The sequence below is a fragment of the Enoplosus armatus genome, chromosome 3 (assembly GCF_043641665.1).
Source record: "Enoplosus armatus isolate fEnoArm2 chromosome 3, fEnoArm2.hap1, whole genome shotgun sequence".
NCBI lineage: Eukaryota > Metazoa > Chordata > Actinopteri > Centrarchiformes > Enoplosidae > Enoplosus > Enoplosus armatus.
In genome coordinates this window covers 23,797,015-23,816,109 of record NC_092182.1, presented here as the reverse complement: position 1 = coordinate 23,816,109, position 19,095 = coordinate 23,797,015, and the positions used below count along the sequence as shown (strand labels likewise).

The 19,095-nt window shown below is 42.2% G+C and overlaps 3 protein-coding genes across 3 annotated transcripts; 2 read left to right on the top strand and 1 right to left on the bottom strand.

Moving 5' to 3' along the window:
- The first annotated feature begins 1,018 nt into the window (after positions 1-1,018).
- Positions 1,019-5,257, top strand: pde12 (phosphodiesterase 12). The gene is made up of 8 exons (XM_070903282.1): positions 1,019-1,587; positions 1,987-2,411; positions 2,622-2,727; positions 3,328-3,472; positions 3,626-3,704; positions 3,814-3,936; positions 4,069-4,274; positions 4,867-5,257. Exons 1-8 carry the CDS (start codon positions 1,019-1,021, stop codon positions 4,984-4,986), a joined length of 1,773 nt encoding a protein of 590 aa, XP_070759383.1. The 3' UTR covers positions 4,987-5,257.
- A 2,907-nt stretch (positions 5,258-8,164) lies between these two features.
- On the top strand, positions 8,165-15,704 carry gmppb (GDP-mannose pyrophosphorylase B). Its single transcript, XM_070901891.1, has 9 exons — positions 8,165-8,293; positions 8,523-8,603; positions 8,717-8,765; positions 8,972-9,114; positions 9,618-9,776; positions 10,049-10,127; positions 11,694-11,821; positions 11,903-12,085; positions 13,049-15,704. Exons 1-9 carry the CDS (start codon positions 8,165-8,167, stop codon positions 13,178-13,180), a joined length of 1,083 nt encoding a protein of 360 aa, XP_070757992.1. The 3' UTR covers positions 13,181-15,704.
- A 1,479-nt stretch (positions 15,705-17,183) lies between these two features.
- Positions 17,184-18,590, bottom strand: LOC139283290 (E3 ubiquitin-protein ligase TRIM35-like). Its single transcript, XM_070903287.1, has 2 exons — positions 17,427-18,590; positions 17,184-17,387 (listed from the first exon to the last, which is right to left on the bottom strand). The coding sequence occupies exons 1-2, from the start codon at positions 18,588-18,590 to the stop codon at positions 17,184-17,186; spliced, it is 1,368 nt and encodes a 455-aa protein (XP_070759388.1).
- Positions 18,591-19,095: the final 505 nt, after the last annotated feature.

Here is a 19,095-nt window from a genome sequence, read left to right as displayed (position 1 = left end):
ATTTTTTGAATATATATTTCTAGTGTTTTTTAATTTGCCTATTAGTGAATTTATGTATTTGTATTCGCAACAAATTTAATAAAAATATAAATAAAAAATGTAGCTTTGGTTTTGTATTGTTTGGTCATTTTTGTTCCATTTCAAATGGTCCTTTTTCCTGTTTGTTTGTGTAATTGGCTGTTCCTTTAGTCTAAATGAGCACACCACTAACTTTGCTAGAATTAAATAAAAATGACCTATAATAGAGTAATTTAATTATTGTAAAAAGAAGCAGGATGAATTTCAAAATATTGAGCTGAGTTTTAAAAATGTATTGGATTACTTATATCTTGTCTGCACTCATGCATATGATTATTTATTTCAGAATGTCTTCAAGATTCAAAGATTTTATTTAGCATATGCTCATACTCTTGAAGCTGTGCTAATGTGCAATAAAGAATATTAACTTAAAGTAAAATAAGAATAGAAATAAGAATTATAAGAATATAAAACATAAACACATATGGAAATACAAAGCATAAGAATTCAAAGATAAAAAAAAAAAATACATGTATTAAAATGATGCAATGTTGAACAGTTGTGCCCTTTAATAATACACGACTGGTGTAATTTCTATTCTGTCCGATGGGTGGCAGTGATATGTGTACTAGCGTTCAAGCAGCCATATTTTACGGAAGAAGAAGACGTTCATGCTATCTTGACTGCAGGGAAGGTACTGACAGCTCAGGCACCAACTTTTGTGAATATAATAAAACTACGTGTTGTTTAAAGCAGCGGTTTTATTTCCGAAGCCTGCGTGTTATTTAGTTTGATTTAGACAGCTGGACGTTGAATTAAACTCGCCATTTTGCCGGTTTTCTCTTCGCGTTAGCATTCTGGCTAACCGGTGTGGCTGTAGGACAGTTCCACAACGAAGTGACGTCAGGAAAGGGACCAACTGCCGTTGATCGTTGACGCTACCGGCGTAGTTTTAGTGTTGTTTAGCCCCGCTGTCATCTTCCTGTCGCCGGCGGACTTCATGTTTAACCACCTCTCCGCTGCTCTCGCACTGCTTCCCCGCCGCCTGCTCACTTCCTCACCGAGGACTTTAACCAGAGCCTGCCGCCTCCTCGGAAGGATGGAGTCGGCCGTGGTGAGGTGCCTCCCCGGGGAGCCCAAACTCACCATCTCCTTCTGTCTCGACGGAAGCCACAAGCACATGCTGCGGGACCAGGGCGAAGCGCTGGGTAAGGTCCTGGCCCGGATCTCCAACAGTATCACCAAGGGCCAAGGAAAGGCGAAGAAGTCGAAGAAGAACAAGGGACAGCAGCCGTGTGAAACCCCGGAGCCCGCCGTGGTGAAGCTGTACTACGACGGGGACGAGGTGGCCGACACGGTGCTGAACTCGGAGGCGTGGCAGGACGGAGCCGTGCTGCAGGTGGGAGACGTTAAATACTCGGTACAGAGGAACGCTCCCACTTTCACCACCGCTGAGCTCCCGGTGTCCCTGCTGGCCGGGTTCCCCGTCTGTCCCAATCTGGAGGTGGAGTTTGGGAACCTCCAAGACTGCGAGTTCACGTGGTTTAAAGAAAGTGCCCCAAACACAAGGTAATTGCTCTGAAAAAGAAGCTTTCAATGTTTACTTTTTTTTTGTTTGGGAAGAGTTGATTCAGTTTTGTGGCCATCTGGAGACTGTATGTAGGGATGTGTTTTCTTGGACTGCAATATATTGAGAGGTTTTTCTCATATTCTGCCCCCCTTGTGTATGTAAATAGAAACAAAACAATATGTGGGTTGCTCACACCCACTTGAGTGCATTGTTTGTTTTTTTCCCTTTAATTTTTGCCTTTGTCACATGCATCACAAATGTCAAATAATGGATTGTCGAAAGTGTCACCAGAGCAGGGCCAAATAAAACAATCTCAGATTTAATGTAATTTAGTTAAAGAAGTTCTGGGACATCCAGTGCCTGTGTCCTTATTTTTCTCTTTCTTGTTCTTGTTGTAGCCCTGAAGCAGCTGGAGTTCCAGGTCAGGACGGTGGTTGGACAGAGATGGGATGTGGGAGGGTCCACGTCCCGTCCAATAAGGACATCGGCTACAGGCTCAAACTGCGCTGCACACCTAAAGATGGAAGACGCAGTGGCCCGGTCAAGGAGCTGGTCTCTGTGGGAGCCGTAGAGGCCGGACCAGGTGTGTGCACCTTTGACAACCGACACGCGTACACTGTCAAAGAGGCGGAGTGGCCGGCTGTGAGGGTGGTGTCGTACAACATCCTCGCCGATGTCTACGCCCAGACAGAACTGTCCAAGACGGTGCTTTACCCCTACTGTGCCCCCTACGCCCTGCAGCTGGACTACAGACAGAACCTGATCAAGAAGGAGCTGGCCGGATACAACGCTGACATCATCTGTCTGCAGGAGGTCGACAAAGGTAATTAGTGCAGAAACGACTAGTTGAAAATTACATTTGATGAGATTCTATCCAAATTGCCTTACGTTTTATATAACATGCCTCTTCATTGCTTTGAATTGTAATTGCAACAAAACCAAATCCTTAGTTGTTGAGAATCCATACTTAAATAGTTGATATGGATATGTGAGTCTGTTCTTTGACTTTCTTCATGTTCTCTGGACTCTTTAGGGGTGTTCGTGGACAGTCTGACTCCAGCTCTGGATGCCTTTGGTCTGGACGGTGTTTTCAGGATCAAAGAGAAGCAGCATGAAGGACTGGCCACTTTCTACCGCAGGTCAGCCAGAATCTGAAGAAAGTGTTTCTGTGCTTTTTCACTGTTGTCTGATGCAGCTGGGTTTGATCGAGTCGTCTTTATTAGGGCACAGGAGTGACGATCACCTGCTGCCATCAACAAATTATATCTATATTATAAATATTATCCCATTTGAAATCAAAAGTGTTCATAGGAGACGCGATATTGTTTAAATATAACTGGGATAACTGCGCACATTTTCAGATAGACATGAAAAGTGACAAATATTTGTCTCGATGGAAAAGACGAAGTTTCGGAAAGTTACAGAAATGGTTTGACACATCCGACAAGCCCTTCTGTAGAAGCGTACTGGCCACTTCAGTTAAAAGCCAGTTCCATAAGGTGCTTTATCTCCTAAAAATAATGATTTAATATGATCAAATCTGCTCATCAGACTCTCCTTTTTTGCCCCGGCCCCCCACAGACAGGAACACCCCAACAATGCTGCACTCTAACCCCTTCTCTTTTCTGTCACGGTCCAAGATATTTTGTAGCTACAGTATTACATTTATATGACATTCAACTTTTTAAATCCAGGATTAAGTTAGTTATTTGAAAAATGACATCATGTTGTCTTTGTAGGTCAAAGTTTCAGTTGCTGAGCCGTCATGACATTGTGCTGAGCGAGGCGTTGACCTCTGACCCCATCCATTCTGAGCTGCTGGAGAGGGTTTCTGCTAACAGCGCTCTGAAGGACAAGATACTGCAGAGGTCCACCGCCCTGCAGGTACTGCTGCTCACCTCCTGTACAACCGAGAATTATTTGGAAGAGGGATTTGATTTTTGTCTTGTAGTCTTGCACCCTTGCAACCCCTCGCCTTTGGTCGGCTTTGTGAATCTGCGTTGTGACACTTGTCTTTCCTGACTAATTTCTCTGCAGGTCAGTGTGCTTGAGGACCTGACTAAACCAGGCAGGAAAGTCTGTGTGGCCAACACTCACCTGTACTGGCACCCGAAAGGTAGAACAACTCATTCCTCTGTATGAACACACCTGAGTCACTGATATAAGAGAGCCTTAATCCATGCAAAGACAAATTCCTGAAAACTGAATCAATTTCCTTTTTGAAGGAGGAAACGTTCGCTTGGTCCAGATGGGTGTGGCTCTGCAACATCTGAGTCATGTGATCAGCGACGTCGCACCTGGAGCCCCTCTGGTCTTTAGTGGTGACTTCAACTCCACCCCAAACTCAGGTATCTCCTCACCTGAAGGCCAAAGCAGCACCAGTCTTTGCCTCGTTCAGCTAATTTAAAATATACAAAAAATAAATGTCCTGTTTTGAGGCGAGCTGTGTGGAGCTGTTCATCTCCTCTTCCTGTCTGCAGGTGTGTTCCAGCTGGTCAGTGAGGCCGTGGTTCCTCTGCAGCATGCAGACTGGAGCAGCTCGGGGCCAGAGGAGTCCTGCAGTATGGAGCTGCTCTCTGCCTTCCCCCCGCTGCTGAGTGCCTGCAGCCAGCCGGCCTACACAAACTACGTGGGAGGATTTCACGGCTGCCTGGACTACATCTTCATACAGCCAGACAGCATGCAGGTGCTAATACTGACACTGATACTATTAATATTAAAACTGGGATTGGCACTGCTGCTGCTAATACTACTGCTTCCACTATTAGTGCAACCACTGCTACTGATGCTAATGCTACTGCTATTAGTGTTACTACTAGTGGCAGTAGTAATAGATAGTAGTAGATGATTTTTTGTGTATTCTTACTATTGTATTCTGAACAGGCTATGCAGCAAATTACCTTAAAGCAGCTATAATCAATATTTCTATAGTAACACTACATAACATTACTTGTCAGTGAAAGGGGTCGCTTGTAGAGATAAATCCACAGAGAATTATCACTGCAGTTTGCCTCAGCTCTACGGGCCTACGAGCCTTAAAGCTTCTTTCAGCAAATTGTTTTAGTTTTCTGGCCTGCAACTTTCCTGTTTTGATTCACTCACACAGCAGGCAGCTGTTTTCAGCAAAAGAAAATCCAAAGACAACCCCACTGTACACTACCTGCTCTGCACCAAACGGCAGACATATTTGTTGATTCTGGATTTTTCAGTGAAGGAGAAGGAGTAGATGAATTACAACCAGGAAGCTAACATGGTGCTGTGTGTGTGTGTCTGTGCAGGTGGAGCAGGTGATTCCTCTGCCCAGCCACCAGGAGGTCACCACCTACGAGGCTCTGCCCAGCGTGGCTCACCCCTCCGATCACATCGCCCTGATCTGTGACTTGCGCTGGAACCCCTGACCCCTGACCCCCGACCTCCGACCTCCAACCACCTGGACAAAAGACACTGGAGAACTGGGCCATCAGTTGCTCCTGCAAATACATTCTGACTAGATTTCTTTGCACTTGAATGAAGTCCGAGCATGAAAACTTGTTCCTGCAGGTTTACTGGAGATTAATGAAAGACAACAGAAACACGGACGAGCAGAGAAATCATCTCACACCAGGGAACTGTCTTAAATTTCAATATGAATGAAATGTTGTGATTAAGTTCATATTGTATTATTTACATACAATAATTGATGAACTTTAATTACTGATATTCAGTGTTGGGTTGTTACTGGAAAAAGTAATGAATTTCCACATTGCTTTTTATTTTTCTTAAAAGTAATTCATTACTTTGGTTGGTAAGTCGCACTACTATGTCATACTAATGATAATTATTGTCAGTCTAAGCTCATATTACCAACTGAAGTAATATGACTCTTGCTGGCTTCTCTACAGAAGTTAATGACAGTTAATGAATATTAACATTTTAATAAAGTTATTTATTATTATTTTGGTCAAACAAGTTGCTTGGTTTTTCTTTTTAATTAAAAAAATAAAATAAAATTTGAGTTTACAGCATTAAAGATCATGCATGAGTGAGATTCTTGGCTCATTCTTGTGCACTCATAATTCTGATACTTCCAACAATGCTAAAAGGCAGCATGAGACAAGGTGAGCGTATCCATGGATACGGTGACTGAAAAGTAAGGTGCTATAATTTCTAGTAACCTGTTTGAGTCATCTCATAATAACATCTCATAATTTTGTGGAAACTCATCCCCATCATGGAAGAAGAAATGTTTGTAATGTTAGAAACTATGAAAATAAAAATACAAAATTATGAGATGCTTTGTCAAAATTGTGACTTTTGAATTCAGAATTAAGAGAAATTAAGTCAAACATTTTGAGGTCGAATTAGAAGTTTTGAAAATGAAAACTTTTTAATTCGAACTGTTGACATAATGTTGACGAAGTACTTCTCTTAATAATAAATTATAATTCTGATACTTCCAACAACACTTCAAGGAAGCACCGATGGAGATTCAATGGAGCTGTGGTAGTATGTAAATACGGTGCCGGTGCACCCACCTTCCATCGCCACGCTGTTTTTATCTGATTGGTCAGAAGTGGTGAAGAGGCGGGGCCGGAATGTTTGGGACATACCATTGTGTCGTATTATAGGGGCGCGTAGAAAAGTTTAAATAAAAGTTACGGAATAGGTGAGACAGCCGTGACGATTCGACGTGTTTCTCTCAAGAGAAAACAATAAAAACGAATAAAATATATCCCCCAGAATTTTTGTATACTTTCGTTATTCAGTTAAGGCTCCGGCGAATTTTAACATCCCCGAGTCAGTGACAGCAGTGAGGGTCAAACCGTCAAGTTCGCTGGAGTTAGCCAGCCAGACCGGAAACTGAATGATTTGGCCTTTAACATAAAAGCATATAAACTTAATTAATGGATATGTCAAATTAAAATGAAATAATAACACAAAAATGTACTCAATGAGGTGGTTAATGTTTAGCAAAATAACTGGTACTGCACATGAAACTCTGCAGGATCTTTCCAACAAACAGTTATATAAGAAAGCAGAATCCATCTTGTCTGATTATTCCCATTCTTTACATCAACAGTTTCAGTTTCTAACATCTGGTACCCTCCTCATACTTCCACTAGCTCAAAACACTCCTTTATATCCACAGCCGTCTCCCTGCTTAACTCTAGGAGGAAACGGTAGGTATTTGCATAATGTTTTAACTTAAAAAAAATCTTTTTAATTGACTGAGTATTTTCACTGTGGTCAAGTAGGTTCAATTTGCTCATGGATCAGATACCTGTTCAATAACCTGAACATACCTTAATAATACTGTAATACTTTTTTTGTTTTGTTGTTTTACTTCACTGATAGGCTGTAGCACCAGTTATTAGAAGAAAAGGTGAAAAGACTCAAGTAGGTATTGTTTCAAAACAACTAACCGAATCGAGGGCTTTTATTTTGAAACTATACACCGGATGTTTTATGCGTCACGTTGTCTGACTTGACGCTAATCGGCTGGACAGGAAACCAAACAAGGAATTCGGATTTGAACGGTCTTACGTGTCATTCCCAGAGTTTCACTGATTCAGAAATCTCCTGGAGACTTTAGGTGAACGAACCCCTGTAAGTTTTCATCGTTTTTAGTCACTTCCACACAGACTGAAGACAGGAACAGGATGCTATCTAGTTAGCAGGCGGCTTGTAGCTAACTGCTGTGAATTAAGTCAGCAGCAAATTAGCTAGCTTAGCTAACGTGGGTTAGCTACAATCACTGTAAGTTCATTGGTGTCAAAAGTTCAAAGAGTCAGACATGAGCACAGTCTGTATTTATCTTTGAGCTCACTACACACAGTCTAGACTGTAGACTTGTTCTTACATAGATTGTCGCATTTACGGTAAAGAAAGCACTGTATCACTGTGTTATCATAACGGCTATGTTAGCTGCTAGTGATGCCGAAAATAGTACCTGCTTCAATCTTCTCCTTCTGTGTGCCCTCGTTTTATCGCCTGTCCATGTTGCTGTTTTGTTGACATTATACAGAAAAGAAAATAAGGAAAGTGCACTAACTTTCTAACGAGAGTTCAGCCAGACTTCCTTAAAGAATGACTGAATTCTTGTAATATGAGGCAACACCATGACCAACAGCATGAATACGGTTCATTAGGATGACACTGTTTTTCTCTCATTAGAGGTCTGGTCTGGTCTAAGTTACAAAGCAGCAAAAATGATCTAAGCTAAGTCGTTCATAACTTATCATGATTTTGAAACCATGTTCACAACCCTTCCATTATTCATTGAAGTGCAGGTTTAACGAGTTTTACAACGTGCAAATCTCTGACAAGTGATCTGACAAGTGATCAGCTGTATCTTCTGGTGACCACCTTTGTTTAGGTCATCTCGGTAGCGCCTCTCTTAGGTCAAAAATATGAACTTTGCACACAACATACTGATGGGTTAGAGATTAAATCATATTTGATGTTACGTCATAATTTCTTTGGAAAACGTCTACCGTCGTCAGTCACTGTGACTCTCCTCTCTCCTGTTCAGGCTGGTTGCTGTCTGGTCATTGATGAGCTGTGGTCACCATAGTTACGGTTGCTAACGGCAGAAGCATGAAGGCTTTGATCCTGGTGGGGGGGTACGGGACCCGGCTGCGACCGCTCACTCTGAGTGTCCCAAAACCCCTGGTGGACTTCTGCAACAAACCCATCCTGCTGCACCAGGTGGAGGCACTGGTCAAGGTATGGAAGAGGAGGAGTTCAGTGAGCTTGAACCCAGCTGCTCTGCCAGAGTGACTTTTTGTAAAACTACCACTAGGAGTCGCTAAAGGCAGACGTTTTAAAATCCAACACACAGGGGGCTTTAACTTACTAATTTTGAGTTTATTGAAGGTAGTTGGTAACCTTGTGTCTCTCTCTCACTCTTTCTTTCTCTCTCTCTCTCTCTCTCTCTCTCTCTCTGTGCGCGCAGGCCGGGGTGGACCATGTGATTCTGGCAGTGAGCTACATGTCGGAGCTGCTGGAGAGAGAGATGAGAGTCCAGGAACAGAGAGTATGTACAGCAAGCTATCACACTGACACACTATTACAGCTGTGATACACATCAGCACACACACCCACACAGAGTCTGTGCTCAGTCTGATGGTTTCACTGTTTTCTCCACAGCTTGGGATTCGTATCTCTCTGTCTCATGAGAAGGAGCCTCTGGGAACAGGTGAGTTTCTCTTCACTACAGACAAATCCAGTAAGACAGGAAACTGTCATGAAATATAATTGAATGCTGTAGCATTAACATTTCTCTTCATGAGAACTACAGTCTCTGCCCTGGAGATAGGACTTGAACCACTTCAGGACTGTGTCTGAGAGTTTGATTTAATTAATAATAATAATAATGATAAATTAATATGTGTGTGTGTGCAGCGGGTCCCCTGGCATTGGCTCGAGAGCTGCTGAACGTCGACAACGAGCCGTTCTTCGTCCTCAATTCAGACGTCATCTGTGATTTTCCTTTCAAAGACCTGCTGCAGTTCCACCGCAACCACGGCAAGGAGGGAACCATTGTGGTGAGAGACAGAGACAGTCTGAGTTCATCTGTTCACATGCAGGCTACAGAGTAAAGGATTAAATGCAAAAGCTTAAGTTTGTAACTTACATCTTACATCTCGACTTCCACCGTATTTTCTTCCATCATGTTTTTTCTCTCCCCATCTTTTTATCCCTATTTCTGTTGGTCTTTAAACTTGAGGCCTTTGGCTTTGTGAGGGAAAATAAAATAAACACAAAAATACACAGATAAACATTTTGACCTGGTTTTAATTTCTGTTTTCAGTGTGAAAAAGGTTTGTTTTTTGTATTAGTTATTAATTTCAGTTTTGTTTTTTGGGGGTTTTGGTTTGATAATAATGTTGGACTGCAGTTCAACAGAGTCAGAGCTCCAGCAGTCTAACCCAACTAGCAAATGTTAAAAACTATATAGTTTTGATATAAGACCAACTTTTCAAAGCTACTGGATGTGTGTGTGTGTGTGTGTGTGTGTGTGTGTGTGTGTGTGTGTGTGTGTGTGAAGGTAACACGGGTGGAGGAGCCCTCTAAGTACGGCGTGGTGGTGTTTGAGGCGGAAACTGGGAGGATACATCGGTTTGTTGAGAAACCGCAGGTCTTTGTCTCCAACAAGATCAACGCCGGCATTTACATCTTCAATCCCAGCATGCTCAGCAGGATCCAGGTGACTCTCACACACACAAAACACACACACACACACACACACACACACACACACACATACACACACACACACACACACACACACACAGCGTCAAATGTTTGCAAAGAAGTAATGAGTAAATGTGTAGTGGGAATTTTTACCAATAAAATCCACAGAAAGTGCACTTAATGAACTCTTTGGTGTCTGCTGATGAATATTTCTACATTGATACGTAGTGCTGGGATTTAATTATATGTGTGTGTGTGTGTGTGTGTGTGTGTGTGTGTGCGCAGCTGAGACCAACATCCATAGAGAAAGAGATATTTCCTGTCATGGCAGAGGAGGGACAGCTCTACACCATGGAGCTGCAGGGTAACTATTACTACTACTGCAATAGTACAACACTAATCTATAATACTCACATTTCTTTCATTTATGAAATGTCAGAAAGTTGTGAAAAATGCTAGTCACTGATTCCCAAAGGTGACATCCTCAAATGTCTTGTCAGAACAGAAACTTCCTGCAGTCTCTGCTGGTTGCCGGGCAACTGCTCCTGACTAAGAAATAGTCTGACGTTTTTACGCTTCGGTTTTTGTACGGATGAAACAAACAAGATTATCACCTTTGGACAGAGCCAGGCTAGCTGTTTCCCCCTGTTTCCAGTCTTTATGCTAAGCTAAGTTAGCTGGCGGCTGGCGATTGCCTCAGATTTAGCTAACTGATACGAAAGTGGTATCAATCTCCTCATCTAACTTTGGCAAGAAAGCAAATAAGCATATTTCCCAAAATGTGAAACTTTACCTTTTAAATGATGTCACCGTGTTCCCAGTGATTTATGTCATTTATTGTCAGAAACAAAATGGTGCCATGATAATGGAATGTATTGTGGGAAGTTGACCTGTGTGCTCGCTCTGGTCTCTGCAGCTCACAGCTCTACCAGACGTAAGTGTTTGGGCTTTTCTTCACACCCAAACTCATGTAGTTCTGGAGAGGAATCGTTTATAGAGAAGCACCGATACCAACAAAACATGATATCTGAAACACGATGCCTGGAGCAGAAGCTCTCCTCAGCCACAGTGCAACAAGTCTGTTTCCAGATAGATCAACCAGTCTTTATCCACAAGCAGACTGGATCCTTGCGTTCAGAAGAAAAAAATAATAGTAGATCAGAACCAACCGTGATTCAAATCAGCAGGAGGAATCTGGAATCGGTGCATCTCTAGATCCTCATCCCTCTCTGGGCGCGATCAGCTGTGGAACCGTCTAGCTGAGCAGTTAAACCTCCCTCCCATCCTGTAGTCTAGACAGGTGGACTGGTCAGACTCTGACTCTGGTCCAGGTCGTAGTGGCTTTATTTCCCTCAGAAAACTAAATGAATCTGTGGTGAAACACAGAGCAGCTTCCAGCTTATTAAACTGAAGGAATGACAGAAGGTCCTTGTGATTTTGAGAATTGTAATATAGATTACATAACTCTGTTTACTAGTTGTATTTGTTCTTTTATTCTATTGTTCAGTTTCATGCTTTTGCAGGGTTGTTATTTTATAGTCAGGGCTCAATTTCCTCAGGGGGGGGTTTAATTGATTTTGGGGGGATTTTTCCTGGTATTAGAGAGATGGGGGATGACATGCAACAGAGGTCCCAGCTGGACTTGATCCGGGGATGTTACAGTTATATAGTAAGTGTTTTGAACTCCTTAGTAATGTAAAATATACTGGATATAATGTCAAATGATAACTTGTCAGCCTGTCAGTGGAGGTGAGTGTCTGCTGATCATGTGGCCTCGTGCTTCAGTACCTCACCTGTTGCAGATGACAAGGAAACTCCTGGTTTTGTGTCCTTGTTTCCACGGTAACCAACTGCTCTCACTTCCTGTATCTCTGTATGCTGTTTGTTTGTCTGCCTGTCTGTCTGTGTCTGTCTGTCTGTCTGTCTGCAGGTTTCTGGATGGACATCGGTCAGCCCAAAGATTTCCTGACAGGGATGTGTATGTACCTTCAGTCGCTACGACAACACGCTCCTGAGAGGCTACGCACGGGGCCCGGTTTCCTAGGCAATGTTCTGGTGGTGAGTTCAGCTCGTTGGCGCCAGGTGACAAATAAAGAGCCGTGCTCAATACTAATCTTCCATTCTCTCTTTCCTTTGCAGGACCCGACGGCACAGATTGGGGAGAACTGCACCATCGGCCCAAATGTTACCATCGGTGCCGGCGTGGTTGTGGAGGACGGGGTGAGGATAAAACGCTGCACGGTGCTGAAGGGAGCGCGGGTTCGATCGCACTCCTGGCTGGAGAGCTGCATCGTGGGGTGGAGCTCCTCTGTTGGCCAGTGGGTGAGTAGAGGACAAAGGTCACCAACCTCCTCCAAGCAAAGATCACTTGTCTGAAACTCTTACACAGACGGTGAAACCAGAGACGTTTGTGTTAATCACAGTAAGAAGTCACCTCCTCTGACAGATGAAGGAAGTTATTCAGTCTCAAACCACTAAAATGAATGATGACATTAACATTAATGCACCGCTTCTGTTGTCCGACCTCTACAGTCTGGATGTGAGACAAATTAAACCCAGCAGGAATTATTCAAAGTTAATCGTTGGAGCAGCTGTTTTTCAGACTATAACCTTTTGATATTTATATTTTAAATTATTAAGTTATTTGTTACAGGTTCTACAGGATCTCCTGGACAGAGTTTTTGGCAAAAGTACTTTAAAAAAAGTGGAGTCCTTTACATACATTACAGAGTAATGTTATAACAGAGTTATACATGAGTTTACAAGTGAGGTGCCACCTGAGTAATGGCCACTTTTTTATTTCCGTCTACAACTCAGATTTATGTATATAAGCCAAGCCATATGTTTGTATTCAAATGTACCACATTAAAGAAACCCGGGAAACTGAGGCACAGCAGGAAATGAAACACCCTCATCTCTTCCCAAAACCAGCCGAGAAGACACATCTGTTATCGGTTATGTTAAAGGCAAATGGTCAATAATAGGACTAGGACAATGGTGCTTTGTTATGAAATGAGCCAGTCAGATTTTGTGATGCACGCAAGCCATGAGGGGTTTACCATAATAACATGTTGGAGATGTGCTGGTTCTCACCACTGCAGTAAGAGTCTGTTGCCTGCAAGTCATCTCATCAACTCATTCAGCTCTTCCCTTTAGACTAAAGCTTTGAAGAATTGTCATTGACAGTCTATTTATTGCTTTTTTCCTCTGTCCTGTCTCATATTGGATATGTAGAAACTTGTTTTACGATCGTTGATAACTCTCTGTGTTAATCTGTGTCGTCAGGTTCGTATGGAGAATGTGACGGTGTTGGGGGAGGACGTGATCGTGAACGACGAGCTTTACCTGAACGGTGCCAACGTCCTGCCTCACAAGTCCATCAACGAGTCTGTCCCAGAGCCACGAATCATCATGTAGCATCGGGTGGAGGAGAAAAGCCCAGCGCCTTCTTATATACGAACTGAACACCCAAACTGTGCCAGAGAGAGAGGGACGAACAGACAAGTGGAGGAAAGGAGGAGGAGAGAAAAAGGAGCAAGAGAAGGGTTTTTCTTTTTTTAATTAATTTGGACTTGTTTTTAGCCCTGCTTGGCTGCACCGTCCATCAATCAGAAACAATGGCATATGATCTGTCAAAAAGCAGCCTGGTCCGTCAGGAAAGTTTGTACTTGTTACACTTCTGTCAGAGCTGCAGGGACAACATCAAACGCTAATGTCCTGAATGTGGCGGAGGGTACATGTCCTGTGTGAACACTGCTTTAGTAGAGAAAAGGTGAGGGAGGGTGTTGATACACCTGGGCTGGTTGTCTGTCAGATGGTGGAGGGACTAATATGAAGTGTATTTAGGGGGGGCGGGTTAGAGAGCGATATGAACACTGCTGTTTATGTTCACTATGCATTTACATTTCCTGGACAGCTACAGAGTATCGGTGAACAGGATGAAGGCTCACACTACAGCTACATGTTTCTCTGCTGTAGCAGAAACTGGAATCATGACTGACGATAGTGAGATTTCTGATCTGACACATTAAACAAAATGCAGTATTAGTTATAGTTAAAGCTGCATTAATAGATTCATTTTTGGCCTCTTGGAGGGGGCAGCAGAACAAGCTGTAACACAACACCTAACATTTTATCACCTTATAAAGATGTTATTGGCAAATGTTTTAGCAAAGAGTTGCTAATTTACACATCCAGCAGACAGAGACATTATCATCCAACTGGAGTCATGTTTGTGTCCACCTGATGAATGTAATTTGATCAATTTTTATAAAGAAATATTGATTAGTGCGGCTTTAATCGCTTATAGAGTAGGTGTTGATTATGTCTCGTTGCCTTGGTAACCTTGACAGGTTCTTCTGTTGCTTCAATGCCAGACTGGTTACTGCTCTGTAAAAAGTGAACAAAATGTAGCAAAGCATTTATATAACAAACTGCAGTTTATCAAGTACGTTTACAGAGATTTGAGTCAGACTTCGTCTTTTCATTCAAGTGTTTCTGAAAGAGTAATTTAACATCCCCTGAAAATCTTGTTTTTGCTGACCTCCGGTGGTTTAACCGCTCACATTGCTGCAGCGATGCACAGGTGTACTCTAGGACATCGTGACATCACTATTGGGTGTGGTTACAAGTGCAACAGAAACTGAAACGGGTTTGAAACCCTCAACCAGAGAAGGCAGTGAAACAATGCTCTTCAACCTGCTGTTAAGTTACTCTTTACCTCTTTTTTTTATCAGAGTTAAGGTCATATTGTTGTCCCTGAATCAAAAGTATCGAACTTCTGTACGGTGGCCATTTTAGGACATTTGAGACTCAGCTTGTCAGCTCCACATCGTCAGGCTCAGCTCAGCTTTCTTCAGTCTAAGCTGTGCTTAGCTGTACGTCGGTTAGCTACAGCTAGCATTTTAGCATGCAACTATTGGATTGGTTTAGCATGTTAGCTTGTTAGCAAGCAAGTTCGGCTAAAAGACAATTGGCTGTGAATTGAAAGTTTCATTCATTCTTGATCCTTGAACAACAACAAGGGCCATTAGAAGGTGTGCTGAAGCGTTGTATTTGGGTGATTGATCTCAAGGTCAAGGATGAACTTTCAATCTCAACATGGATGAGAAATAGAAAAGCCTGAATCTCATACTACCTGTTTGTGGTTGAAGGGCATCATTTAAAGGTGATAAACTTTCAAACATTTTAGCATTCATGTTAACTTTACTTTTAGAAGTATCCTGTCAAGAACTAAATTATTGGACAAGTGGAAACTTTGTCCTGTTAGTGACTTTAGATGAAAAGTCAGAGGATCACCAAAGTCATTAGGATTCATCTCTTTGGGGACCATGAATTTCTGAACCAAATTTCATGGCATTCCTTCCGATTGATATCTCACCCTTCATCAAAGTGTTGGGCCAACAGTCTTACTGACAGACATTGCCGAATTTAACATCAGACATTTTGAATTGGGTATATTAATGAACACAACACAAAGGGAAGAGTCTGTTTAAAATAGATTTCACTCCTCCTACTCAAATAAAGGAGATAGATTAAACCCACCTCTCGATTTGTGTCATCCTTGTTGTAAAAAATGAGTCATTTTAAGGATCAACAGGGACGACGATAAATCAGTAGACGCCTGATACTGTAAAATAAATTGTTAAACCTCTACAGTTGAAGGTTTCTGGAGTCACCACAGTAGCTCAGATGCACAGAGGTACTGATGTGTCTTCTACATTTGACTTGTCGTTACTGACCATGAACACATGCAGAGGGTGGCGTCAGCTGATTGTCCAAACTGATCTCTGAACAGAATGCAGTGGTTCCTTGTTGTTATGCAGTTAGTGATGAACAGTATTTAGAGCACTGAACATGTTAAGACTTTAACTGTGTCTGGATGAATGAAGTCAATTCTTGCAATGAAGTCTTTTTTTTTTTTTTTTTTTAAAGAGAATAATATAATCTACTTACATTCACATCTTGTCTCGTCTCGTCTCTTTTTTATGTTGAATTTTACACATGAAGATCAGTTTACCGGTCGTGGTTAGATCTGCTCGGCCTGTGAAGACACTTGATGACGGTATGATATCTTCTTTGGCTCTGGAGGAGAAAATAACCCTGGTGATGTCACTGTGACATCATCAGCGTAATCTCAGTTTGAGTTTGGAGACTACAACTACTATAACGTATAACAGAAAGTCTGCGTTACAAACTTGAGGTGTGGAGTTTGAAAGATGCTAATGCTTACCAGGCAGGGAGGGTCTAAAGAAAGGAGGAAATGTAGGATCCAGTGTTTTCAGAGCTTTACTCATATTAGGGCCTAAAAGTCAGGATATCACGTCTTCCGCTGCTTTGATAAGATTAGAAGTGCAATACTAAATCAATGTGTAGTATCATAAAATCAAAATATATAGCAGTGGTTCCGAATTGTGTAATCCTACTTTTTGTTTATCCTCTTTCGAGGATTTTTTAACATTACGACTTAATTCTTGAAATAATAATGGCTTTTTTCTCTAAACATTATGACTCATTCCTCAAATTATTATGGCTTTATTCTCAAAATATTGAGATTTTCTTTCGAAATATTTCGACTGTATTTCGAGAGTGTCCCTAATACTCCATTCATTCCTAATACTACTTCAAATCATAGGGTTTGAACTCATGCTCAAAATCTCAGGACACATTTTAATCTGATCTCATTCTTTATGAGTTTTATGTTCATAATTAAATGTAGTTCAAAAGTATCAGAACATAATCAGTAATATACAGTTTACATTTACAAAACTCATCCACTTCCCGTACATAGCAACTTACAGTGAGTTCAAAAGTAAGCCTGAATCTAAAGTCTTCACAAAGAAGTGTGTGCTTACACAATGACCATCTATAAAAACTATTAAAGCGAAATAATAAAAATGATCAACTGGCCTACAAATAGGACTCAGAATATATATATATAACGATTCCTCTCAACGAGTCATATTTCTCCCCCAAAAAAGACAATAAAAGCAGAGCTCCACCAATAAATCTGCAGGTTGATATTAATTTATCACAGATATATCAATATCTGAGTGTATGTCAGCTGATAAATAACAAGCAACGTCAAAGTTTTCATTAAGATAATTCAAAAACAGTGTCTCCATTACACACTTTATGTGGGGAGGGGCACGGGGGGCTGGATCTTATCTAAGGATAAGCGGTTATAGATAATGGATGTATTTATATACAATTTTTCAGCCAACATATTGTTATCAGATATTTAAAATTCAAATATCAAGATTATCCGCAAATATTCAGTATCGGACAAGCTCTAATATATGTATACATATAATATATACATAGTACATGGTAAATACTGTAACCTTATCATCTTGTCATTATCGTAAGAAAGAACATTATTATAATAGCATGCTCAGCCCATACACAGGCCATAAGCCTGTTAATACCGGGACGGTTCCATTGTTACCGAGACTGTCTCTGGTAGTATCATCAGTGGGAGTTCGTTCATGGTGCTAATGTGTGGAAACAGTCTGTCGGAGAACGTGTGTTTGAAGGTGTGTATGTGTGTGTTAGTATCAGGATCAGAGAACGACAGTTTTCCTTTGTTAAAGTCCAGATGAACTCTGATCCTCTGGAGCTTCGTCTTCACTGAGAGAACTTTAGGTGAAAGTGGTGGAAATACTGCTGTGTATTTTCCATCAAGGAGACATATTTCCCAGTATCCAGTCAGTATTTGTCTTTTTCTCTGGACAGACTCCTGTACCACACCTACGGCCCAAAATCGATCATTTCTAACCTCAATGTCCCAGCTGTGAGTCCCTGAGTTAAAGCCCTCAGAGCCCAGGACACAGCGGTGCATTTCAAACCTCTCTGGGTTTTCAGGAAGCTTCTGTCTCTGTCCACATCTCACACCGGTCAGATCTTCAGACAGGGTGAGTTCTGGGTCAGCTGTATTTGGATCCAGAATCACAGGAGTGTAGGAGACCATCTCCTTCATCTTGTTCCAGATGTTGAAGGTCAGGTTGCCCAGGTGTTTGGCCACGTCTATCAGAGCTCCTGAGACCAGCTCTGGATCATCCAGCAGGGGGCGCTGCTGGACTCTTTCCACTGCAGCCTTGTAGTTCAGCAGGAATGAGACGTCTTCAGCTCTCAGCTCCTCCTCTGTGGCTCTGATTGTGTCTGAAAGAGCTGCTATCTCTCTGCTCAGAGCCTTGATCTTCTTCTTCATCATCCGACTCTTCTGCTCCTCTTCCTCCCTCAGAGCAGCGATCCTGGCCTCCTCTTCCTCTTGTAGAAACTGGTGAAGCTTCTTAAACTGCTCCTTAATCCGCCTCTCTGTGTGTCGGGCCTGGACCTTCATGTGTTCTGCTGTTTGATCACAGTTTCCTTTAACTTGTTCAAAGACCTTCAGTTTCTCCTGTAAAGGCTTCAGGGAGTTCTGGAGCTCCTCTCTGTGATCCTGTGCAGCTTCATCGATGGGTCTGAATCTGTGGTTGTTGTGTGTTTTTGAGTCTCGACAGACGACACACACTGGCTGCTGATGGTCCAGACAGAAGAGTTTGAGTTTCTCAGAGTGCAGACTGCAGAGAGTCTCAGACCCTGCTGAAGATCTCTGATCTCTCTCCAGTATGAAGGTCTCACACAGGTTCTTTAACACCAGGTTACGAGGTGGATCACTCCTTGATGATCTTTTGTTACACACTGGACATTCCTGTATACGCTTCCCCCTCCACCATCTCTGCAGACAGTCTTTACAGAAGCTGTGGCTACATGACAGGACAACAGGATCTTTGAAGATGTCCTGGCAGACCGGACAGGAGAGATCCTTTTCTGATTCAGAAAACATTTGTAGTCTCTGAGTGAAGCTGAAAACACAGCAGACAGAACAATGAAAGCAGAAGTCAGTCAATCAAGAAAGTCCCCTGAAAGTTACTTTCACTTAGAGTTGCAGCTCCTCTAAATCTCCTTCTTATGATGTGTAACCACTAATCAGCAGTGGGTTGAAGTGGCATCCAGTATTCCAGTAATCCCAGTGTTCCCAGTGTATTTCGTCCTTTCTGTGGCCTGTCTCTGCAGAATTCCTGAGTTTGATCTGGTGGTGAATATTGATCACACTGGGCACAAAGTGCAGCAGTGCCATATGACGCATGTCATTTGATGTCCACATCTGTAGAATGAGGAAGACACATAGCGCGCACACCCATCTGGTGCACGTGATCATGCCTTAAGTGTGTGTGTGCGTGTGTGTAGTAACTTTCTTTGTCACATAACAAACACTTTATTTCATTATCAAGCTATATTTTATTTGGGTAAAACAGCGCCCCTCTGGGCTGTAATGGCTGGTAAATGTC